The sequence below is a fragment of the Cottoperca gobio genome, chromosome 12 (assembly GCF_900634415.1).
Source record: "Cottoperca gobio chromosome 12, fCotGob3.1, whole genome shotgun sequence".
Lineage (NCBI taxonomy): Eukaryota > Metazoa > Chordata > Actinopteri > Perciformes > Bovichtidae > Cottoperca > Cottoperca gobio.
In genome coordinates, this window is record NC_041366.1 from 17,126,822 (window position 1) to 17,153,158 (window position 26,337).

General features: G+C 39.6%; 3 protein-coding genes across 7 annotated transcripts; 1 reads left to right on the forward strand and 2 right to left on the reverse strand.

Moving 5' to 3' along the window:
- The first annotated feature begins 1,049 nt into the window (after positions 1 to 1,049).
- Positions 1,050 to 8,419, forward strand: ankrd34ba (ankyrin repeat domain 34Ba). Of its 2 annotated transcripts, none has more exons than XM_029444321.1 (2): positions 1,050 to 1,286; positions 4,922 to 8,419. In XM_029444321.1, exon 2 carries the CDS (start codon positions 4,971 to 4,973, stop codon positions 6,552 to 6,554), a length of 1,584 nt encoding a protein of 527 aa, XP_029300181.1. In that variant the 5' UTR covers positions 1,050 to 1,286; positions 4,922 to 4,970; the 3' UTR covers positions 6,555 to 8,419. The 2 variants fall into 2 exon arrangements, with proteins under 2 accessions (XP_029300181.1, XP_029300182.1); XM_029444322.1 differs by having other exon boundaries at positions 1,050 to 1,282.
- oclna (occludin a) lies at positions 7,925 to 15,317 on the reverse strand. Its single transcript, XM_029444323.1, has 9 exons — positions 15,247 to 15,317; positions 14,448 to 14,535; positions 13,385 to 14,072; positions 13,131 to 13,295; positions 11,211 to 11,341; positions 9,536 to 9,718; positions 8,917 to 9,088; positions 8,749 to 8,790; positions 7,925 to 8,627 (listed from the first exon to the last, which is right to left on the reverse strand). The coding sequence occupies exons 2-9, from the start codon at positions 14,498 to 14,500 to the stop codon at positions 8,529 to 8,531; spliced, it is 1,533 nt and encodes a 510-aa protein (XP_029300183.1). The 5' UTR covers positions 14,501 to 14,535; positions 15,247 to 15,317; the 3' UTR covers positions 7,925 to 8,528.
- Positions 15,318 to 17,674: 2,357 nt separating this feature from the next.
- marveld2a (MARVEL domain containing 2a) lies at positions 17,675 to 25,750 on the reverse strand. Of its 4 annotated transcripts, none has more exons than XM_029444319.1 (9): positions 25,694 to 25,750; positions 24,145 to 24,203; positions 22,138 to 23,121; positions 21,208 to 21,428; positions 20,442 to 20,477; positions 20,181 to 20,344; positions 19,420 to 19,591; positions 18,984 to 19,034; positions 17,675 to 18,455 (listed from the first exon to the last, which is right to left on the reverse strand). In XM_029444319.1, the coding sequence occupies exons 3-9, from the start codon at positions 23,102 to 23,104 to the stop codon at positions 18,336 to 18,338; spliced, it is 1,731 nt and encodes a 576-aa protein (XP_029300179.1). In that variant the 5' UTR covers positions 23,105 to 23,121; positions 24,145 to 24,203; positions 25,694 to 25,750; the 3' UTR covers positions 17,675 to 18,335. The 4 variants fall into 4 exon arrangements, with proteins under 4 accessions (XP_029300179.1, XP_029300178.1, XP_029300180.1 ...); XM_029444318.1 differs by having other exon boundaries at positions 24,112 to 24,203; positions 25,694 to 25,734; XM_029444320.1 differs by lacking the exons at positions 24,145 to 24,203; positions 25,694 to 25,750 and adding an exon at positions 23,814 to 24,078.
- Between the last annotated feature and the right edge of the window lie 587 nt (positions 25,751 to 26,337).

Below are 26,337 nucleotides of genomic sequence, written 5' to 3' on the forward strand. Positions count from 1 at the left end.
TACAATATTTGTATCAAATATTCAAACTTTTTTATGTTTTGATTTTGTTTTATTCTTCTGTTTCTTGCTATTGTTGTTCGAAAGTCATCTTTCACATTGTATTTTCTGCTTCCTTAGGTTTTGTTTGTTATTGTGCAAATACACTCAGACTCAAACTAATGAAGTCTGAAAGTAAAGGTCATTACACGTGATGTAAAAATCTTGTCAGATGCTGACATCTCGTGTAGGATTTATGAACTGCGCCGTGAAGTCACAGTGTTTCTATGGCTACAGGTCTGCACAATTAACAGCTTGGTTAGTAATAGTCTGCAAAGGATACAAAGAACAGTGTTGTTGGTTTTTATTTTTTTAAATCATGCAGCAGAGAATTTTGTTTATCACGATGCCCAAAGCGGTCTGCGTTTACTCCTGCAGTTTAACAAGAACTCTTTAGAAATGATCTTCCATATTCGGTACATTCACATAATCTAATGTTAACAGCAAACAGTGTTTCTCATTTCACTCTACGGATTCTTTCTTATGTTTCAATATGTTGAGTCACATTTACAATCAATCAATTAAGGAATTGCTCACATTCTCCAAATGTTTCGTATAATTAAATCATATGCATGCAAAGTATATGCACAGGATCTTATCCACACACAGGTGCATGCACACTCCCACACAGACACAAAGAACAGTTCCTCTAGCACAATTACAGCATGTGCCGTCATTCGGCCTCCTTGATGGTTGTCATGGAGATGTCATTGATAAGGTGGACAAAACAATTTTCCTTTCTGTGTGTAACTAAAGAAAAGTCCTGTGAGGCAGCTTCACAATTAACAGGCCTTTGCTGAATCAGGCCGTCCTGTAATGAAAAGACAAATCAGACATGCTGTGGCAGCCGGGTTGCTATAGTGCTTCACCTTCAACGTGTTTCATCTCTGTCAACCTTTCCTGTTCTGCCGCTCTGTTAACTCTCCAGAGCTGCTGCTGCTACTGTTGCTGCTGCGCTGATGGATTAACCATTTCGTAGACCTGCCTGACGACAAGCCTGTATCACTCTACTTTGTCTGAGGAGCAAACACAAGCTGGAAAACCTTGACTGCTGCAGCTACTGTCTCCTCTGACTTACTGTTTCACACACACACACACACACACACACACAGACACACACACACACACACACACACAGATACACACACACGTATACACACCAACTCAGCACTGCCTGCTCACAGTCAGTCGTAGCTCTTCAACAGGGGAGTAAATGTCTGCAAGAGAGGACTAATCCTGACTGAAGGTTGGTAAGTAGTACACACACAGCACAACATTTATTATCAACTTCATTTTGTCTTCTCGTGACAGAATCTGATCGTAACTCTGAAGGAATCCGAATGTACGGACGATGTTAAGCTTTGTGGTATTTAACATGTTGCGTGATGCTGTTTTTAATCTTTTTGTTTGTTGGAGAGCTGTTACAAAGCTCGGACATGTGCACCATGAACACACACTGGCAATGAGAATATGCGTACACACACACACACACACACACACACACACACACACACACACACACACACACACACACACACACACACAGTGAGGTGAGTGGGCTCTTATAGAAGATGAGTGTTGTGCAAAGCCTGTTCAGGTGAAGTGGAGTTTTCTATTCTCAATCTGCAGGCAGGGTGGAAACAAAGCGCTGTAATATACTGTACAATATGAGCGTATAGTAGTGCAGTGCAGTTTGTAAGTATTAAGACATTCCAAGGAGTGACTACTGTTTGGGGATAAAGCCGACTTTCAGTTTCAATTTAAAGAAATGCACAGTCCTTTTTCCACACACAGTACCCTCATTCTCGGGGACTCTAAACACCTGTAATAAAAAGGTCTAGAGCTGATTCTAAGTGTGACATTTCAATCAATCAATCAAAAACTTTATTGTCATTTAGAGATTTATACAATGTACAATTCGTTGTCCTGGCTGACTGTAAAAGTGAGTAATTGGTCATAAATATTTAAAAGTGTCGTGGTGCTGATGCATAAATATAAAATAAAATGTGTACTTAAAATATAAATGTACTTTATATAAATAACATATATACACTCTATAAAATATATACATTTAAGAGTCTTAGGCTCAGGAGAAAAAGTTTCTGGTTCAACAGTCTGATGGTTTGGGGAAAGAAGCTGTTGCAGAGTCTGGTTGTTCTGCTCCTTATGCTGCAGAACCTCTTGCCAGAGGGCAGCAGGGAGAACAGGCCGTGGTGGGGGTGAGTGGGGGTCTTTTATAATGTTCTGAGCTCTGGTGAGGCAGCGTTTATTAGCAGTGTCTCTGGTGGAAGGAAGAGACGTCCCGATGATCCTCTCCGCTGTCCTCACCACTCTCTGCAGAGACTTCCAGTCTGAGGTGTTGCAGTTTCCAGACCAAGTAGAGATGCAACTGGTCAGTATGCTCTCTATGGTGCCTCTGTAGAACGTGGTGAGGATGGGAGGGGGGAGCTGTGCTCTTTTCAACCTGCGCAGAAAGTGCAGGCGCTGCTGTGCCTTTTTCACCAGTGAGGAGGTGTGAAGGGACCAGGTCAGACTGTTTGTGAGTTGCTCCCCCAAGAACTTTGTGCTGTCTGTAGTCTTCACTGCTGTGCCCGTTGTGGAGGAGTGGTACGTGACAGTGCTGTTTTTTCCTGAAGTCAACAATGATGTCTTTTGTTTTGTTTGTATCGTAGTCTGTTGTTTTCCAACATGACGACCAAAGAATTCAATGTGTTGAAATAAATGGCAGGAAACTTTAAGTATTTCTATGTTATGCCACCTCCTGCTAGTCCTACTACATTTAAGAGGGAACTATTACCTCACTACGTTTATCTGAAAGCTATATTTAAAACCTTTATGAGCACATGAAATATGATGCATTGTTATTCAGTAAATTAAATCACCCAACATTATATAAAATAGCAATAATCAGCTCCACCTAAATGTCCTTAAAGCATAAAAAGTAAAAGTATTCATTGTGCAGTAAAATGTTCCCTGTCAGTGTTTTACTATTTATATATATATATATATATATATATATATATATATATATATATATAAATATAAATATACAAATATATATATATATATATATATATATATAAATATATATATATATAAATATAAATATAAATATAAATATAAATATATATATAAAAATATATGTATATATATATTTATATATATATATATATATATATATTTATATATTTATATATATTTATATTTTTATATATATATATATATATTTATATATATATATATTTATATATATATATATATATATATATTTATATGTATAATGTTTATGGATTAATATTACTGCTGCATTAATGTGTATGTTGTATTTTACTGATGCAGATGTTTTAAGTTGTCAGACAAGTGCAGTAAAAAGTACATTTCCCTCAGAGATGTAGTGGAGTAGAAATATAAAGTGGCATAAAAAAGTAACTCAAATGTGTACTTATATAGGCAACATTAGGAGGTTAGGCAACGATCAGAAACCTGTAGAGCTCTGTAACAAAGTGTTGATTCAACGATTGTTCTCTGCAACAGTGATGAGACGAAACTGTCAACCAAAAAAAAGGAACAGCATGAATAAATGCACACCACCTCCATCGCATCTGTCAAACACGGTGCCTGCAGGTGGTGTTTTGTCTCGGACATGTGTGGCTGAGAGCTCAGTTGTTTTTAGTGATGATGTCATCGCTGACGGCAGCAGCAGGATGAAGACAGAAAACATGTCGTCTGCTTATATTGTATATGTATATATGTAAAAGTATTAGCATACTTAAAGCATTACAAGTTTAGGTACTCATTATGCAGAATGGCCCATTTCATAATAATAATATTATATTACTAGATTATAATTATTGATGCATTAAGGTGTTCATCACGTAAATGTTGCCGCCCGTAAAGGTGGAACTCATTTAAACTACTTTACATACTGCTGGGTAGGTATCTATATTAAAACATCACTATTTTATTAGTTGATTTGTATTTTGTATTAATAATCTGAATATACAAAGTAACAGATTTTGGTAATATTAAAATCTATGGCACAGAGGAAGAAGATTTGTCAAGCTTTGATACACACACACACACACACACACACACACACACACACACACACACACACACACACACACACACACACACAATACTTGGTAGTAGATTATAGTTGTTTTTTGTCTTTTTATTGGATTTACTGACAAAAAGAAAGAATATAGATGTCCAGCCCACCTAGCCTATTTATGTAATGTTTGATTGACATTAGCATAAACATGACATCGATTCATTTCTGTCCCTCACACTACATTGTTTTAAAGCTCCTAAAAAGTAAAGTATACATTTATGGGGCCCACACAAATACACACCAAGTGACTGACACTCCGGTGCAACATGCATCATCATTTATTTCCTTAATAGATGTAAATCTTTGCCGTGTTTCAGTTTAATAGTCTGTGAGTCATACAGGAAAATGTTACGTTACCGTCTGAGACATTGGTAACTGCCACCTTATCGGGTCTAATAGAGAGAAGCAAGGACACACAGTACAAAGGCTGATAGAAAGTGGCTGCCTCTGCTGGTGCTGTGGAGGAGGAGTGCATGAAAAGGAACTGTTCAATGGACCCTATATGCAAGAAGAAAAGACAAGAACTGTACATGTTCTGCTTTTCCAAAACCTTTCACATGCAAATAAAGAGGATCAAAGATAAGCACTGGAAATAAATTATAAATAAACAAAATAAAAGTGGGGGGGTTGCTGTTGTGTGTAATGTGTGTAATCTGGGAATGCATGTGTGCCCGTTTCACAAATGTCACAACTTTTGAATCAAAGGTTTATTTGGGGCTTGCTGCTTTACTTCTACATAATTCCCTAAAAGTGTTTTGTTATTATCCACAGAATCCTGTCCAACTACATCTCTGAAACCCACCAGCTGGGTCCAAGAGGGATGGAGGGAGAAGGCATTAATCCTGGGGTAGCTATGGATTCAGGTAACCCTTTGTTAAGAGCAGTCTTCCTTCGGCGCCTGCGTCTCACGCGGCTGCTCCTGGAGGGAGGTGCTTACATCAATGAGAGCGACAGCCAAGGCCAGACACCCCTAATGATGGCCTGCAGGACCCAGCATACCGATGCCCAGAGCGCCAGCCGGGTCAAGCTGGTCCAGTTCCTTCTGGAGAAAGGAGCGGACCCCAACATCCAGGACAAGGAGGGTCGCTCTGCGCTGATGCACGCCTGCCGGGAGCAGGCCGGCTCCGAGGTGGTGTCCCTGCTGCTGGCTAGTGGAGCGGACATCAGCCTGGAGGATCAGTCCGAGACATCAGCGCTAGTCTACGCAGTCATGGCTGGAGACTTGAAGGTTCTGAAGCTGTTGCTCGACACTTGCAAGGCCAAGGGGAAGGAAGTGATCATCATAAGCACTGACAAATTCCCATGTGGGAAACTGCAAGCCAAGCAGTACCTCAGCATACCTCACCTTGGTCCTCTTTATCAGACGAACAAAATGGCATCAGCAGCTCCGGCGTCTCCCTCTGAAATCCAGCTCATCACCTCCCCCCAGTGTACTTCCTCTGTCTTCTCCTTTAAAGAAGGTTTAAGCTCCCATCCATCTTCCCCATCACGGTTTCAAAGGCTTGGCCAAGTGGCGCCGTACGGCCTGCAGCAGCCACTCATGAGGTTGAACTCTGAGCCCTGGCTAAAGATCCCAGTGTCTCTGCTCAGCCAGCAGCCTCACGCAGCCTTGTTTTCAGAAAACAACAAAGACCTCCACCAAACTGAGGATATCTCTGCCAGAATTCTCAAACTGGACAGCACAAATTCCACAACTGACAGCTTCAAATGGTACGAAGAAAGATTGGCAAGGGACAGAGCAGTAGACGGAAAGAATGAATGTGCCAAACATGTTGGACAAAAGATGTCCTTACCAGGTCTCCTATTATCCCACTCTGCCTCCCACCCTAACCTCCATGCTGCAAACCTTGGAACAGATTCACTCGCCTCTTCTTCCTCCTTTTCTGGGGGCAAAAACCTTGGCACTCCACTTCACAGCATGGCCTCGTCAAGCCTTCAAAGCATAATCCAGAGGCGCAAGCTTGGGGCGGACATCTACAGCTCTGACCCGCAGCTAGCTAGAGACATCCACAATCTGCCTGAGGAGAGAGCAAGAGACCTAATAGATGGCAAGAGGCTGGCCCCCTTACATTGCTCCAGCACACTGGGCTCCAGGGAGTCACTGTCAACCTCGGGCCCAAGCAGGAGAGTGTTGGCTGGGTATGAGCGCAGAGGGTCTGGAGCCTTCTTGTTGGACCACAACTCCCAGGCCAGGCCTAGATCTCTGCCACCTCTGGCCCTCAACTCCCACATCCTTAATGTTTATAACCTCAGCTCCAGTGCTGGAAGTGGTATCTGTGAGAAAGAGTCTGGTCTTAAGAATTTCCTTCCCTCTGCTCCTCCTGGGCACCCCAAAGAGCTGACCAGGAGGATGCTGCTGAGGAGACACTCAATGCAGACTGAACAGTTTAAAACCACAGCCTGAAATTCAGCCAGGAGGGAAGTTCGTCTGTGTTCTAATGTTTTGTCATGTGATGTAGTGTCTGTGGTGAAATTCAATGAGGGCAACCAAAGAGGATATACAAGAAAAAACAAAGCATCCTAATTGATGTAACATTCAAACTGTAGGTACCTTCCTTTGCGTCAGTGTGCCGTGCGTCACTGTGCCTGTGGCTTTAGTGTGCAGTTTTGTGACACTTCTTTAAAGCCGTATTAAGATTTCTCAGCCACTTGGGGCCAGCAGAGCAAGCTCAAAACATCTGATTCATTGCCACTTTTTTTTAAAGTTGTTTAAGCTAACATGTTAGAAAATAGTTTACATATCCAGCAGACTCTGCTAACAACATTAGCATTCATCTGAACACCTTTTAGTGCTGGTTTTGGTCTCTATAGCTGCTAAACGCTCCACTATGTTCACCAGTAAGTTACTAATCGTTTCTGTCTGTGGTTTAGTGCTGGACAGGTTGTATACAGTTGTTTATTCAGAAGTTTGTTTTTGGAAAACGGGGTTGATGAGCAGAATATACGGGTTCAAAATAAAAACAATGCTATAAGAAGCTAAAAGGCTTCACAGAGCTGAGGGGAACTGCAGTCAGGCGATACTTATCTGCGAGTTTGTCTCTACAAGCTACCCTTTTAAAATTATACAGTCATTTTATCCATTGTTAATGTATTTAAAATGTTAGTGTGGCTTTAAACTTGTATTTATTGATCATTTGGAGGCTGTGATGTTTATATGGTAAGCATGTTAGCAAACAATGCCCATTTAGCAGATAAAGAGCATTTATTTAAAGAAGTTTCTGGACAGCTGATAAATTGACGTTTAACTCTTCTCTCAGCTGTTTTGGTCTCCACCACCTTCAGAGAAAAATATTTGTCTCTTTAGTGAGATGTTACTATTCGTCTTTCTTCAGCTTTGTATTCGACAGGAAGTGTATATAGTAGGTTTAACTGAGCTTTTAAAAAATAGAAAACAGGGTTGATGTGAGCGTTAACTTGTTCAGAACAAAAACAATAAGCTAAAAGAGAAGGGATCATCCTAGTCTTGGATTTTTCACTTCAAAACGACACCTTTCGCATTATGCATGGTCATTTTATCTATTTTTAATATAACAAATATTGACTAGTGCAGCTTTAAAATCAAAATGTGTAGAATTAGAAAATTCCTGACACTTGCCTCCCCCAGTGGTACCATCATAAAGGTCACTGTGGAAGAGGGCAACATACCGGATCAGAATGAGTTGAAAGCTGCTATTATCACATAACACTTCTACAGATTGTGGCAATGAGTCCTAATTTATGTCTGTTAGAAGCCATCGTCAGCCACATTTACTGTGAAAGAACAGCAAAAAAAAATGTCAATAAATGAATTTATTGTAATAAAAATGTATCACAAATCATTACTATTCATTAAGCATACATTTAAAAGTGTCCGTCTGTTCTACCATCCATAAAGTAACACACCGTAACACACACACACACGTGAACTTACTGCTAAAAACATAAACAACTGCAGTGTTTCCCACATATTTACACATTTATGTCGCTTAAAATGAGAAAAAAAGAGCTTACAATTTAAGAATCTCACGATGAGTCAATATAAAAACAGCTTTTAAAAACGAACGGTCGGGGTATCAGTTTGTGTCCCCTCCGAATAGATGATTTACGATAACATGAGGCAAAATAAATACAGCTAACAGTATCTATGGCATGTGATACTGATAATACAAACAGTGGCTTAATACAAGAAAGAATCTTTGTTTACTTTGCATCAACACTATAAAAAAAAAAAAAACATTGCAATGTTGCACCAGCTACCAGACTGTGGAAACCTGGGTGTTCGATGGACATCAGTGAAGCTCCGCCCTCTGCTGCGGTCAGAAAAGCCTCCAACATTACCCCCAAACCAGATTTAGTCTCTTCTGTCCCGTCTCGGAGACAGGAGTTGTTCAGGAGTTGTTCAGGCCTTGCGGTCGTAATCGCTGACCATCTTCTTGATGTGGTTCAGTTTGGACTTCAGATATTTACACCTGCGCTTCTTCACCATATAGTCTGGAGACTGTAGCGATGATGGGAGTAAAGTGGAGACACAACGAGTGTGAGTTACACGATCAACAGCGAGTGAGTTGTAAACAAATAACTAGACTGCCATGCTAAATCTGTATTCTGATCCCACATACCTTTTTAATGTTCTTTATCCTGTTGTACTCATCCAAAGCATCCTGGTAAAGAGTGCATCAACAATTTATCACATTGCAAAATGGAATTAGGTCATCGAAATCTCACATTTAACAATATTTCCTATATATACACAGTATATATAAAATATGTTATGTATAAGTTCTCACCAGGTACTGTGGGCTGCCCTCCTGCAGATCATCCAGCTCTCTGTCGACATCTGACAGATTCTTATTGAGGGCGTCGAGCTCCGCCTGCAGGTCTTTGTACTCCTGGTGGTCGCGATCAAACTCACGCTTGTAGTCGTTGCGCTCCGGCTCACTTCTTATGGTCGGGTACTCACTGAGGAAGAAAACCAGAGAGAGTTAGCTACCTTAGCCGACCAGTTTCAGCTAGTAAAAAAAGGTGGAAAGTAACTAAGTACATTTACTCAAATACTGTACTTAAGAACCACTTTGTGCTACTTTATACTTATACTCTCACAATCACAAGTTCTGGAAACAAGATGTCTTCTGTCAGAAACAGGTTGAAATAATCTTATTTAACTTATTTAGTGGACTCAAATTAATTATTAACAAAATATGATCATCATATAAAATATATAAAATCAGCTCCACCTGTGGTGATAATTCTTTATATTGTGTTGCATATTAAAAACATTCTGCATATTTTTTTATAATTCAATTACATTTGGTTGATTATATTTCTCAGCTTGTACTTAAGTAAACCTTTAAATGCTGGACTTTTACACTGTGGCAGCCGAGAAATTAGTCTTTACTTCCTCCTTACACGTCAAAGTCATTGTCGTCCAGCTCGTCTCCGGAGGAGTTGTAGTCGGTTTCATATTCCTGTCCATCGGCCCGACGCGGCCGGCCTGCACGTCTCTTTTTGCGTTTTCCCTGGGAGCTGGCCACCTCTGAGTTACTGCTGTAGGGAACGCCATTATGCAAAGGCAGGCTCTCTTCTGCAGGCCTGTTGGACAAGGTACAGTATTCATATTGTTAGATTAAATTGTACAGAACCTAAGTGTTTCAGTCCTCCTACACCTGCAACTTGTTTTACAGTTGGAGATGTTGACCTTACACGAGGAAATAGTGTCTGTACATCATAGACGTAGGAGGAAGTAAAATATATTGTTCAGTTTATCAGTTCGTCTTGAATGAGTAAGCGGGTCAACAATGACTGCCTGTGTCCCTCACACATACGTCACATTCCCTAAATTGGCACAAAAGTATTTCACTTCGTTTCAGTCTTGCAAGAAAATGTGATTCATGAATTTTGGCCAAAATGTTTATGACCACAGCAATAAAAAGAGAAGCTCATTCTGCAACACTCGTGCTATCTGTGTAGTATATTTGCCGACTCTCCTCCTTGAAGAATAAAAGACAGATTGTTCCACATTTTTGCTGAACAACAAGTTCCCGCTGGTTTTTCTGACGGCAGCTATCTAAAGAAAAAACGAATTAAGGCCCCAACTCACCTACTAACTATACACTAATGCTCTTAACATACTACTTGTTTATACTTGATGACATTCTGTATTAACAGGAAACAAAGCAAGATGTGCAGAAAGGGATTTAAATTTTGAAAGCTACGTCTACCAATTAGACTTGACGCGGCTGTAATCTATATTTTTATAATAACTATTAAAGGTTGTTGCTCATAGTGATGAATCTGCAGCTCCCCTCGCATTTACATTGTGTCGTTGCTGTAAGAAGCCACTGTACACGACCTGCGCAGCAGCAAACAGCAGACAGACAGTTAGAGACTAGCTGCTTAACATAGTGGAGCATTTGGCAGCTTAAGAGCCGGATATTAGCACCATGGAAGTTGGTAGAGACTAAAAACAGAGCTAAAAGAGAGCGAATATTCTTCAGGCGGACACAAACAAGAAGCCAAGTTAATCATTATGTTGCTCTGTAACTGCTGGATGTGTAAATAAGAAACTGTTTGCAAACAAGCTCAACGTAAAAAAAAAGGTAATGATATGTCAACGTTGTGTTTCTGATAAAAAAGTGTTTACTTTAAAAAAATGTTTCTATCCTGTGAGAAACTTTTCTGTGTTGCATTCAGGGACCCTTGTACCCACCAACATCACACTAAACATTCAGTATATTCAAAGGATATTCAAAGATTGCAGCATGAGCGAGCACGCTGACACAAACACGAGGCATCTCTGGGGTCTTCTGGTGTAACACACATACCATGTAACTGCAAAGTCCTACAGTTTGATTGCAGCTGTGTGACCTTTGTTGTTGCATGTCACCTTGCTTCTTCTTTCTCTCTACAAATAAAGGCTAAAACCCTTTAAAATGTGTATGTAGTATTGCATTGGGACAGAGTGTAACTCTCTCTATGCTGCCATCTGCAGTGTGCTGGTGCACAACACACACAACACACACACACACACACACACACACTTCCTCTTCACTCATTATAGTTGTTTGTCCCAGTGCATACTCACTGTGGGGTGTAGCTGTGCGGGGGTTTGTCATAGTTGGTGCTTTCGTCATCTAGGTAACTCCTGGAGCCTCTCAGCTTCTCAGGGTAGTCCGACAACGGGAGAGCTTCTGGGTTAGCGGACACATTGTTCACCTTTAGGAGAAAAAATAAATACTTGATAAATACAAAAATATCAAATATCTTCTAGTTCCAGCTACTCAAATGAAATGAAAAACTGACTACATGACAGGTTTGGGACTGTTGGTCAGACAAAACGAGGACATTTGACAACTTTAACTTGGATTATAGCAAATTATAACAGGCATTTTTCACTTTTTTCAGATCAAACAATTAAAATCTTTGCAGCCCTAAAATGCATGAGTTCTAACGTTACTTTAAACTAAATAAAGCTCCACCCAAATAATCTACAGTATAAAGTACAGTGCTTCCTCGAACGAACATGTTGGATCTCTACCAACTCTGGTATGATAAGCCTGTGTGGACTTGTCCTCTGAAAGTGCAGCATATAGGAGAGCTACACCCGGCTGAACAACTCCAAAACAACATGCATGTTCTGCAGGTCGCTACAGTCCTACTGCCTCAGCACTTTCCAGATGGGTTCCCACAAGCTCCAGTAAAAAATAAATGCCTCTAGGTTTCCCAGTATCATGTTACTGGTGTTATGTGTCTGCTTGGGTTTGGTTGGTTAAGCGTACCCGTCCGACCTGTTCTTCCTCTTCATTGCTCTGCAGTGAACTCAGAACTCTGCTGCGCCGACTGTCATCATGACTTACAACTATTAACAAAATGACTCACCTACTCATCGCTACACTTGGAGTGTGTCAGATGTGAAGCTTGTTGCAAAACACTTCTAAAAATGGCTTCAAAAAGTATGATTCATCGTGCAATGAAAATAATGTTTGACTATGCAGACAGTAAAAAGTCCAGGTTTTTATTGTTGGGAGTTCTTTCTACCAACACGACATATAAGCATCAGATTGAAACTGTCGTCTGTGTACATGCCACACCTTGAAACCAAGAGGTTATTGCTTTACACTTCCCCTCCCCCAGTGATAAACAGGTCTCTGCCACTAAACTGGTTGTACCACTTCACTGCTGCTTCTCCAGAGAGACACTTTACCTGAGACGAGCTTTTAAAAGATCAGCTTTGATAGCTTATTCTGATTCTACCTGTTGAAAGAGTTCATATCTGACAGGATTAGTTGTCAATCAATTAACTGGCAACTATTTTTTCATTAATTAACTTTTATTTTTGATTTATCTGCTGATAATTTTTCCATTTCAAGGTCTATAAAAATTCCCATTAAAAAAACAGACTAAATTGATTGTTTTGTCCAAAACCACATACATGTTCAGTTCATGTGTGAAACAAGAGGCTTGGATCATCACTTTTACTACCAAATGTCTGGTAATTGTGCTTAAATAATTATTATTCAAATCATCAAAAATAGTTGCAGATTTCATTTACTATCAATCAACTCGTTCAAGTCGATCATCAAGCAAAAATTACAAATATTTTCTTGTGTAAGCTTCACAAATGTGAGGATTTTAATTAAATTCAATATTTATTTATTAATTCATAATAATTCTTAATATTATTTAGTGATTTATAAAGTCAGTGTTAACTTCCAACACAACATTTTACACTCAATATAAGCTACAATCTGAAAAAAAACACATTTCACGGTAAAAAAGCTGCAGGGAGAAGAAACATTGTATAATATATTACTTATACAGAAATATCTCTGAAGTAATCTGAATACTTTATTTTGGGCTTTAGGAAGTTTAATTATTTTCTGACATTTTATTGATTGATCATTTTCTTTCTTTCTGTAAATATGGCAAAAACAATGATTAAAACATTCACTCGTCTAGAGAACTAATTATTTCAGCTCTAAATCAGGTCCAATAATTAACTCACCCATGCCTCTACATCTTGAGGCGGCTGATCTTCGAAAACCTTCACCTTCTTCCACAAAATGTTGCTCTTGCCGTAGTGTTGGATTTTCTGGCGAGTCTTCAGAGCGAAGACGAGCATGATGATGAGAGCGATGGCGACCAGGAAGCCGAACACCACCGCGATGGCCTGAAAGGAGACACAAACCAGTGAGTTACAAACACAACCAATCCTCCTCTACGGATAAAAGGCACGAGGAAATTAAAATGTGTGTTCACCTCTTGTGGCTCCACGACACAGTAGTGGTACAGGTACTGATTGACAAACACTCCTGAAGTCTGTGGTTGTTGGTACTGAGCACATAGACCAGCAATCTGGCTGCCGTAGGCTGATCCGGAGGACTGAGCCGTGGGGTTCACCGCTACCAAGTAGACTATAGCAGCTATTAGCATTAGCAGCGCTAAGATGGCACTGATGATCACGACAGCTAGGTAGAACTTCCTGCTCTCCGATAGGCTCTGGTGAGACACGACAATGATGAAGATGGCCAGGCAGGCGATGAAGGTGATGGCTGCCATGGCGATGATAAACCCTTTGCCCTTCCGGGGGTCATTGTAGTTTCCTCCGAGCCCACCATAGCCATAGCTGTTTCCAGCTCCATATCCACCACCACCAAAGCTGCCGTACCCGCCACCGCCTCCGGCTCCGTAGCCTCCGGCTCCGTAACCTCCGCCTCCGTAACCTCCGCCTCCGTAACCTCCGCCTCCGTAGCCTCCGCCGAAGCCACCCATAGCTCCTTGACTGTCCCAAGCGAGCGTGGAGGCAACACAAGCAAATATGGCCACACACATCACGATGGCGATGATGGACATGATTTTGAGGATGCCTGGTGGAGACGTCCAGCGGTAGAAATGCTGGAACTCGTCATCTGGGTAGTAGGAATAGGCTGGCTGGGGAGGGACGTTACTGTGAAGAGAGTAACAGGAACATCCCTGAGTTTCATGTATTAAATCAACATGGAAGTAAAGAATCTTATAAACAACTTAATGTTTAACTGTGGAATTAAAACACCACTGAAATATGTAGAAAATCCAACTGTCCAATACTAATACTATTAAAATTGATGAAAGTCAAATTGGTTATTTCCAGATCTGAAAAGCTAAAAACAACAAAGTTGCTCAAATTGGCAACGTGAAAAGTTTAGATGACAGACTGATACTGATTGCTTCCATACCGAGGGTGGTCATGTCTGTCGTTAGCTTGAGCTCAGTGAATATTTGAAGCATATACAGTAAATCAAAAACAAGAAGGTTTACTGTATATTCATTAAAAGAGACTCACTATCCAGTATCTGACTCGTAGGGAGGTGGACTCCCATTGGGCCTCGAGGACATGACTGCTGGATCCACTGGGTGCTGCTCGGAAGAATCTGCAAGAATGTTTCTGTTGTTAGGACAGATTTACTTCATAAAACATATTTGAAATAGAGCTGCAACTAATGATTCATTTATTGATTGGTCTGTAGAATGTTTTTCCAATAAACCCTCCAAAACCTAAAATATTAAGTAAGATAAGTCTACTATGACAAAAGCAGCAATTGCTCACATTTAAGAAATTAGACACTTTTTTGCCATTTTGCTTGATAAATTACACACCACGTTAAATACATTATAAAAACAGGTGCCGATTATTTTTCTGTCAATCAACAAATTGACTAATTGTATCAGCTTTGCTGTAAAATCATACTGGTAACATCATAACATGCTGTGTGATTTAAAACAGCCATTTTCACTGCCAGGTTAGGCGCGGCTGTGGATCAGATAAGACTGAGACATCTCTTCTCTTGAATATTCACGTCATTTAAAACTATAAAAACTACAAAAGTTCCGGTTTAATCCGAAATAAAGTGTCAGACAACATATTCAACCAATTGTTACGGTTTAATTCATAATAATTCCGCACTTTTAACACAATTTAACACATTATTTTGACAGCACAGCGGAGCTGCAGCTCGTGAGATAAGTGATTTAAGGTCGTATCTAACAACACACCTGTTTGCTGTCGCTACAGGTAACAACTTATTAGGGATTTATAACCTCAAATTCAAAGAAGCCTCTGGTGCTGAAGTGTAGACACTCACCTGTCTGTCTATCTGTCTGTCTCTCTGCTCCACCTGAAATGTTTCAACTGAAACTGCAGCTGCTGATAAAAACAATCCAGGCCACACCCAGGTGAGCGCCGCTCTCGGTCAATTTAGCCCCGCCCCAATGACAGGTGTCGTATTTCCTAACGACACCGGAAGTCTCCACTCAGCCTCCATTGAAGTAGCTTGCTTCAGTAAAGGGCAGTCATAACAGTGTGTGTGTGTGTGTGTGTGTGTGTGTGTGTGTGTGTGTGTGTGTGTGTGTGTGTGTGTGTGTGTGTGTGTGTGTGTGTGTGTATGATACCGTGTATGTTACTGAAGCAGGTCAAGTTTTTATTAAAGTGTACATTGCATTAGTATGGAGTCCATTGTTCATAATAATACTATTGATCATTGAATTATTATATAGAGCCCGAGAGATTACATGGCGATAAAATCAATTCATAATTAACTTGTTACAGCAGCTCGAGAGTAAAAGAATAAAAAAGGAAAGGAAAAAAGTGATAAGAAAGAAAAAACAAGATAAAAAACAAATAAAAGTGTATTGACAAGAACAAGGAAACGGGATCATATTACTCCTGTATTAGCTGCTCTGCACTGGCTCCTGGTAAAATACAGAATAGAATTCAAAATCCTTCTCCTGACTTACAAAGCAATTAATGGTCAGGCTCCAGCATATCTTAAAGATCTCATAGTACCTTATAAACCAACTAGAGCATTGCGCTCCCAGACTGCAGGGTTACTTGTGGTTCCTAGAGTCTCTAAGAGTACAATGGGAGCCAGAGCCTTCAGCTATCAAGCTCCTCTCCAGTGGAACCAGCTTCCAGTTTGTGTTCGGGAGGCAGACACACTCTCCACATTTAAGAGTAGGCTAAAGGCTTTTTGATAAAGCTTATAGTTAGGGCTGGCTCAGGTTTGCCTTGGATCAGCCCCTAGTTATGCTGCTATAGGCTTAGACTGCCAGGGGGACACCTCCCTGCTCTCCTCCCCTCTCTATCTGTATGTATTTATGTAAATGTATGTTACTAACTCAGCATCCGGGCATCATCCCCAGAGTTTCTGTGTCTCATGTGGCAGGTTGCCACTGATAAAGTTTACGTCAGGATCATGAATCGTGACTGAGGTTCCTTTAATTATGGGGTTTCTTTTAGGAAGTTTTTCCTTGTGCGATGCGAGGGTCTAAGGACAGAGGGTGTGGTAACCTGTACAGTCTGTAAAGCACACTGAGACAAATGTATAATTTGTGATATTGGGCTATATAAATACATTTGATTTGATGATTTTATTTGATAAAATAGCATAGCTATATACACATATCACTTATACAGATATGTCCAATGATATATGTCCACCAATCACTTAAGATGGCTATTTTCTTAATGAATCCATGAATGGTTTGGTCTATAAAATGTGAGAGAAATAGAGAAAAGTCACCAATCACAAGTATGCAGAATTAAAAGTAACATATACAAATAGACCCGATCCCGGATAAGCGGTGGACGATGGATGGATGGATGGATATACAAATAGCTTGTTTTTTTCCACTAAAAGTCCAAAACACAACAATTTGCAATAATAAAACACTAATGGATGTTTTGACATTTTTACAGAAACCTTAATTTACTTATTTTGTCTCTGGATAAAATCTTTCAACTTTATTCAGTTTTTTCTTCTTCCTTTTCCCAGTAAAAGAAAGTGTGCCTGCCTGCTGATGAATAAAGAAAGACCACAGACCATCAGTAGAGAAGCAAAACTGTATTCTTGCGACAAAAAGCACCAATTGATCAGTTTAAATTATGAAAGAATATGGACATTTACAGCAACATATGTACAACTTTTCTTGATAACATAATAAAAAACACAGACCTTATGATAACATTTCCATTCAATCCAGAGGTCCAATGTTTACAGTGGTATAATGAAGATACAATGGAGATATTTAGGCACTTAAGTGACTATAAAGTACATTTGTAATCTGTGAAATGGTGGAACAAAGTGTTACAACACACACACAACATGAAATATTTAAAATTCTACAATAAGACATGCATATTTCCAGATTGAGACAAACACATTAAAGAAGACAAAGTGTGCAATTAAAACGATCCGTTCAATAAACCAGCTAGATGGGGATTTGTCCGGAGAAGCAGTGGTTTTCGTTTCAGGCTTAAAAATTGTGAAATTGATGTAAACAGACAAACATGTGGACTAATGTACAGCAGAGAAATAATGCAGCATCTTTCATTTTAACCTTCTTTTTCCATCTCCCACTGCTTAAAAGCAAACATTCACATCGGATACCAGTGTAATTTTATCATATTAAGTGGTGAGACTCGGCTACAATCATAGTCACATTATCATTAATATATATATATATATATATATATATATATATATATATATATATATATATATATATATATATATATATATATATTAATATATATACATTTTGGGAAAAGTGCTTATTAGCTTTCAGGCGAAGTGATAAACATCACGATCATATAATTTAAACATAAAACTATAGCCAGGAAACAGTTAGCTTAGCATAAAGACTGAGAACAGGCTGTCCAACAACCCACCAACTAGCACCTAGCTTGTTAATTAACATCTTATATATTGTTTGTTTAATCAGTAAAATTACGTGTGCTGGGCTATTACTATTTCTAAGACAATAGTCCTGCACATAACTCCTTTTAAAAAGGCTAATTGTAATGTTTATACTGAAAGTAGACACTCAAGAGCCCCAACAGCTTCCAGTCTTTGTGCTAAGCTAAGCTAACTGGCTTCTGGATGTATCGTTATAGTTTTCCTCCAGACATGAGAGCAGTATCTACTTTCTCTCCACCAGAAAGTGATCAAGCTTATTTCCCAAAATGTCAAGTTATTTCTTTAAGAATAAAACTTTCTACCCCTTTGCTTCTACTTGTGGGCTTTAATAAACACAGACGACATCCGCTGCACAGATTTAAAAGACCTCCCGTTTACTCTCCAGTCAAAAGTTTCCCCACCAGCACTGCTCAGCTGTGAGCTACAGTTCTGTATTAGTGTTCGGTGGTGAGCCAGAGTACAGACGCCTCAGAGGTTTAGCTGAATCCGTCGTTCCACTCCATCACTTTATCGTATTCTTGGATCTTCTGTTTGATGTGTGACAGTTTGCTCTTCAGGTACTCGCAGCGCTCCTTCTTCTCCAGGAAAGTCGGGTCCTGGTTTGATATAGCAGAAACACAGATGAGAATAAACATTAAATTAACGGGGCTTTTTTCAGGCTTTTTAATTTAATTATTATTTACTTATTATTTCAGCTGTTCAAAAGGCAGTTACTTATTTTGACTCGAACCCACATTCACCGTCCTGCTGCCCCAAAACTGTGGATTAATCTGCCACTGAAAGTAGTCCCTGACAAATACACTACTGTTTAATAAAACCTACTGTGATCAGCTGATTAACTAAATTACTGAGGTTATTTTAATGAAACTATATATTTGGGTTTTTAAAGATTTATGTCTTCAGTATGAAACAATGGGCTTGGAGTTGAGAGCCACAGGAAGTCAGAAAGTACTGAATCACGGACCAACACATTGTTGGTTAACATCAGACGTTAATCTAATACAGTATTAAGGTTCTGTGTGGAAATGATCTTCACTGAAAGACAATGCATTGATTCAGCAGCCGCTCTAGAACATAAACATGGGCAGCAGATCGTGTATACAAAGCATCAACAATAGGCTCACATTCTTCTTCCTCTGGTAGTCCTGAAGGATTCTCTTAATGCGATCAACCTCCTAAAGGAAGAGAAAAGAGACGTTTAAAGAGTGATCTGCAGGACAACCATTTAACATGTATGGAAATCAGGTGCTTCTGGATGGAGCAGAGAAGAAATTCGAGGGTGTAGGGGAAGTTCAGCAGGAACAGGAAGTGCAAACAGAGGAAGTTATGAGATGGGAAATGGGGAACATTTTAACAACAAAAAGGACTGGGTGCAATATTCAGACACACAATCAAGTCTCTGACCAAAATGTTTCCCCCTCTCATAAAACCAAACACTGATGCAATCAGTCTCGCAGGGTTAATTATAACTTTTGTATTTCAATGCAAAGCACAGTCCAGTGTGCTTCTCTACTAAGAGAATAACACGATTAGTATTATTTTGAGTGCGTAACCAATCACCATCTGGCTGGTAGGCTGCTGGGGCAGACTGCGCATCATGGCGTCCATCTCATCGAACTTCTTTACGGTAACTTGCACGTCCGAGTGGAGCTCTTTGTACTCTGCGTACTGGTCGTTGAACACGGCTCGGTACTGGTCCCGTTCCTCGTCTGAGCGGATCGTTGGGTACTTCCTGCAGGACGGAGGCAAAGAACAACACTTCAGTAACGCAATGAGAGTAAACTGTATTACAAGTATCAACACAAAGAAGTTACTCAGTATCTTACCAAAGCAGTAACAGATAAATGGGGTCGTAATAGATCAAAACGTCAATTATGCATCAATTTTGATAATCGATGTATGTCTCTGTCAATTTTTATCAATAAAGAATGTCAAAAGTTCACTGGTTCCAGCTCCTTAAATGTAAATATTTGCTAAAACTTCATGTACTTTGTCAGTTCACTAAGTCCATTCAAGGTTTTTTGACAGGGGTGCCCCTGTAGCTCACCAACTTCATATTTTTTACAAACACAAATCTGACCAGAAATGAAAAAGTAGCAACGTTTTATTTTTCCCTTGGTCCAGACCAAATCAATTCGTATAAAACTCTATTTCTTTGGGGTCTAAAGGCCAAATGATTAATTGAGGAAACAATCTGTAGATTTATCCATAGTAAAAAATAATCATAATTTGCAGTCCTACTGTATAGTGTATCTACTGTACATCTCCTTGCATACGCAGCTCACCACACAGTATATGGTATTTCTTTTGGCAGCACTTACCCAATGTAGTCAGGCACAATAATAGGTTTTGGAATGTGTCCTGATGGTATCGTTCCCTGCAAAATGTGTGGTGGAAGTGCTTTTGGAGCAGCCCGGATGGGAACCACTGAGGAGTCTTGGATCTGCTCTGGATCTTTGGGAGCAGGAGCTGAAACTGGAGCAATCTTCAGAGACACAGCAACAGAAAAGATTACTAAATATGTCAAACTAGTTATTTCTGTATTATGCTTTTTATAATGAACAGCATTACAGGATGCTCACCAATGATCGTGCAGCTCGCATGTCGTAGGGATGCATCTGTGCATACAAAACATACAAAAATAGAATTCTGTTAAGCTAATAATGATGATTTACTATTAAGGGGATAGTTTTGACATTTTAGGAAACAGACATTCACTTTTTTGCAGTTAGATAGGAAGACCACTCAAACGTCAGTCTGTTAAATATGAAGCTACAGCTGAGAGACGGTTAGCTTAGCTTAGCATAAAGACTGGAAACGGGAGGAAACCGCTAGCCTGGCCCTGTCCAAAGATCCACCATCTTTAAAGCTCACTAATTAACATGTTATTGTTTGTTATATCTGCAGAATAAACCAAGGGCTAAAAACATCATCTTGTGGTTTAACAAGGGGGACTACTTTCTGTGACCAAAATACAAAAAAAAAAACCAAGACAGCAAAACAGGAGTTTTATATATATATATATATATATATATATATATATATATATATATATATATATATATATATATATATATGTATATATATCAAACAGTGTGAATCTCAGAAACCAGCATTTGTTAAAACTAGTCTGTGTGTGCACCACAGGTAGGACTCACAAACTCCTCCTACTCATTCCTCCACAGCAGTAAGCCTGTGTGCAAATGATCCGGTTTGTTGTTGTATTGCAGTTTGTGTGTGTGTGTGAACATGTTTGTATCCTGTTTTTTAGCCATTAGTGATAGATAGGGTTGGAATAGTCCCCAGGACCAAACCCTATAAACAAAATAAAGCTGTCAGAGGTCTCACCTCCTGGCCGTGCTTCTCCTGGTATCTGCGTGCAGCTTCTTGTCTCCACAGCTTGAGACACACGATGGCTCCGATCAGATACACAACCAGAGTGACAAACAGGAAGATAATGGCAGCAGTCTGGCCTGCCTCTGTTCTGCAAAACGCCCCATTGATGCCATTGTTGAAGACCGGGTAGGAGCAGAGCCCTCCACGGGTCGTGTCTCGCACATAGACAATGCCTGGTAAACAAAACGCAAACATTCCATGAAGAGGCAGTTCTTGTATGGAAAGAAATCCTTGAGTGATCTCTACGAATAAAGATAGTTTTGGTCTTATTTGTCCAGGCTTTGAGATATCCGTCTTGGAAATTATGATAAAAAAAGAAAGAAAAAAAGAGCAGCTTCTCTTTCCTGCAGCAGCGGAAGAAGTTCTCCGATTCTTTACTTGATTAAGCCCCACATGGACATTTACAACGCTACATGTAAAAGAACAGCATTCACAATGTTGTTTAAGTAAAAGTATGCAACTGTTGTAATAGGTTGAGGTACTGCACCCTTCAATGATCATATTTAAGAGGCTGAACTTATCCTTTAAATATCTTGTAGTTATTATGGATCCAAATCTTAATTTTAAGAAAAATCATATTAGAATTAATCAAATAAAAAAATTGAGACAAATTAGGAACTATGATCCGTAAAACCGTTTTGAGTCTGCAAAATAAAAAAGGTAACCAACTCTGTAACCACAGTCTGCATTTTATTATTGAAAATAACCTGTAATCTAAATCTGTATATATCAACTGGTGACAGTATGTTTAATATTGTACACAGTTCCTTACAAATAAATGAAATACATAAATAAAAAAACCTGAACAACTATCTGCATAGATGCATCAGGAGTAAAAGAGGATATGCATTTGTAATTTAGGTGTTCAGCTGCGTTACCTACCTGCTGACATGTACAGCACTGCCAGCGCCAGGTTTGTGGTAAACTCAGTCAGAGGCCACCAGTTGGAGTCCAGCAGGATGGTGCGATAGTACATAGTCATCCCCAGCACTAGCAATATCACAGTCACCAACCAGGCCAGTCCTGCCACCACCAACACAAACGGGGTCTTAGGGCCTGAGTAGTAGGACCCACCTGTGCCACCACCGTATGCACCTCCTCCGTATGCACCTCCTCCGTACGCTCCTCCAGGAGACGAGTATCCAAACATGTTGAACCACTCGTTGTCTTTATGGATGTAAGCACAGACGCAGGCAAACACAGCTGCTCCAAGAAGGAGCTCCACACATCCCAGAATCCTCAGCAGCCCTGCCCAGGACTTCATGTAGGCGTAGCGCAGATGGTACTCATCCACCCGCTCGCTGTAGGTTAGACCTGTGCGGTAGGTGCGCCCTGACACGGACTCATTGGCATCCCGTAGTTCCAGAAGCTCCTTGCGTGAGTTGTAGCTGCCGGCTGATCCGCCATAAGGATCTCGGTATGATCCCGGAACAGGGGACTGTGGAGGAGAGCAGCGCACTCCGTCAGTGGTGCTGTTGTTGTTGTTACTTGAGGACGAAGGCATTGACCACGCCTGGTTACTGCTGCGGTTGCTTCCTCTGAAGAAGTTCTTCCAGGAGTCAGGGATGAAGCGGTGGACCGGTTTAATGTCGAGGGCGGGGTCGTGGTCGGGGTCTACGTTGTACTCGCTGCCACTTGGATCAAACTCAGGGCCCACTGGAGGCTGGTCTGGCAGAGGCGGAGGAGGGAGGGGGTCTGCGCTCTGAGCGAGTCGAGCCGCCGTCTGCTCTGTCAGCGGCTGCAGATCGTAGGAGTCTGATCGGGGTAAGGAGCCTGGTGGCACCTGGTCATAATAGGGCGACTGGCGGATGTGCTCAGTGCGTCCGTAAAAGCCTCCTCCATTGGACATGAGGATGGTAATGGTCCCTGAGAGCACACACATACACACACATTCAGTATTGCTTAAATGTGTTTCACTTTGAACTGCAAGTAATTCTTTTTTTTTATTATAAAGCTGAAACAATTAGTTGCTCAACAGAAAATTGTTTGTAAACTATTTTGAAGAAATTACAAACATTTGCTGCTTCCAGATACTCAAATATGAGGATTTGTTGCTTTTCTATGTTTTATAACACTGTTAATTAAATATCTTTGGACAAAACAGGACATTTAAAGATATTTCCTTGATCTCCAGTCTAGGTAAATGCGATGGCCATTTTTCACTGTTTTCTAATGTGTAATAGACCAAACAAATAAGCGGTTAAAGGATAGGGTAATGTTTTTAGATGATATCTTGTTTTGCCCAACCAACAGTCCAAAACTCAAACATGCTCAATTTACTATCATAAAAAAATATAGAAAAGCAGTAAATCCTCACAAATGAGGCAGGAACCTTTTTATGTTCCTGTCAATCAATGAATCGTTTAAGCTGTCATCATATTATCATCAATTCAAATCATCAGCAGAACTGAGTAAGCAAAGAAAGAGGAAATATAAAGAGATAGAAACCAGAAGATAAAAACAAATCCCAGACTGATGAAATTAGACATTCAAGATTATCATTCATGCAAAGTCTGTTTACTCCACATACCTAACAGATACAGTTAACCCCCAAGTACCTGAGGTCACCAGAGAAAAAGCCCTCATGAGTGAAGATGTTATCCCAGCATCCTCCATGCAAGCTGAGTCAAGAATGCATTTTTGTGCTGCACCCAAATACGTAGCACAATTTCCCCCATTGTTGTTGTTGTTGTTGTAATAAAAAGCGCTCATGTGTTATGCACAGCAATGCTCAACTTACCAGTAGTTGTTGCAGACAGCACAAAAACACATTCTTGACACTCAATCAGCCCTTAAAAGCCCATTTCTTTCATGATCTCGAGAGGTAAAAAAATAATATGAACTGTGCTTGAATACCTCTTTCATACGCAGTCACTCAACACGACTTACATTGGCCTGCAGGTCAGAATGCAAACCTTGTATGAACATACAGAGTTCCGAAGATTCACCTGTAAAAACAAAAAAGATATGAAGGTCTGAGATGTGAAGACGGTGCCGCAACCAATGAGAATAAACACCATCACAATTTTCCAAAGAAACGTCTTCTTTGTTTGTTTTGTCCGACCAACAGTTCAAAAATATAATTTATATAATTTCAATGCATTTGTAATAATGTTGAGGTTTGGACTGTTGGTTGGACAAAACAAACATTGTGAACTTGTCACTTTCAGCTCTGGGTAATTGTGACGGCAGAATCTTTACAAACCAAACAATTAATCTGGAAAATAATCAAGAAGATTAATCCATAATGAAAATAATCATTAGTTGCGGTCCTATACCAAATAGTTCAAAGCTCAACTCAACCAACTACAACAGTAAAATCCTGCTTTTACATTAATGCACATGTAATAATAATGTAATGTTATAATACATATAATAGTATAACAGTCACAGGGGACATTTTTCTGCATGGAGTACTTTTAATACTTTAGGTAAACGTTTAGGAAAGTAACATTTTCAATGCAGAACTTTTACAGTGTGGTATTAGTACTTTGTATGTAAAGCATTTGACTATTTACTCCACCTCCACTGATGATTTCACTATTCTACCCAGCAGTATATAAAGTAATCAAAATGATATCCACCTTTACAAGCCGTACAATTAAAGTGATGAAGACATTAATGCATCGATAATTACAATCCAATAATATAATATATTCTAAAATGGGCCATTCTTGCATGATCAGTACTTGAATTGACATTTTCCTAAAATAATACTTTTACTAAAGTATATTTTGAACACAGGACCAGAGTACACAGAGTACACAGAGTACACAGAGTACACAGAGTATACAGAGTACAGAGTGTGGTGTTAGTACTTTCCTCTCAGGATACCAGCTCACGTGCAGGACAGTTAGGTGAACAGTTGTGCACTAATTAATCATCAGGTTGAGTCAGACAGACGCCTACTCCTGTTATGAGGAAACTGCTTTGTAATAATACAGGTGTCAGCTCTGATATAACAACGTGACACTTACATACAGACAATATATATATATATATATATATATATATACTATTCAATCCAAAGCATATAGGTAATAAATGTGTCTGCAGTCAACGAGGCCTAATAACGTTACAACAAATGTTGGCTCACAGCCAGAGGGCTCGGTCAAGGGAAAAGTAAATTTAACACATGAAGTCCACTTTTTTAAAGTTATTATCGTGCTTTAAGTTGTTTTATAAAAGTGATACAGACTGAAGCTGTCTAAAATGTCGCTATGAGTGACTGTTTTTAACAAGTTGTGTTACGACAACGGCGGTTAACTTCCCTCGAGCTGCCCGGAAAGATAACAAAACGTTACGTTTAGTTGATTTTTCGATTTTAAAAGTTCACGTTTCAATCTACGAACGACTCTTAATCGATGTCTAACTCACCGCAGTGATTAATACTTTTGATTATGGGATGTAAATGCGGTCTTTCTTCTGCCTAACTTACCTTGCTCGCCTGCCTTCCTTCTCCTCCTCCTCTTCTTCTTCTTCTCTCCCATTTCAGTAACATTAAACCAACAGGTTTCCCTCTGACGCGACCACGTGACCTGCCCATCCCCATGACGTCACTCAGACAGTTGGGGAAATGTACCTGTTAGAAAAAAACACCTGACATAAAGTGATAATCACCTGTGACTAATTAACTCACTTATAAACGGAAATGAACTGCACTTAACGAGAATGTTGACATACTTGTACTATACTTGAGTATTCCCATTGTATGCTACTCTATACGTCTACTCTATTACATTTAAGATAAACATTGTACTTTTTTACTAATGTACAGTACATTAATTTTTTTATTTTATACATTTAGTACATTTATTTTACATGTACACTAGTTACTTTTTTTGTCTGATGGTTTGGGTTGATTTCTAGTGCAAACCTCTCAAAAATCAAACTTTGTTTAAATATATGTTTTCTAGAATAAGGTGCCATTTTTCCTGATTTCTCTTTCAATATTTATTTATTAACATTTATTAACTTATTTCTAAAAAGTTCATGAAACAAGTTTTTTGTTGTTGTTAGAAACAGGTGGAAATAATGCCGGATTTGATCATCTTATTTTGTGAAAAATACTTTTAGACTCAA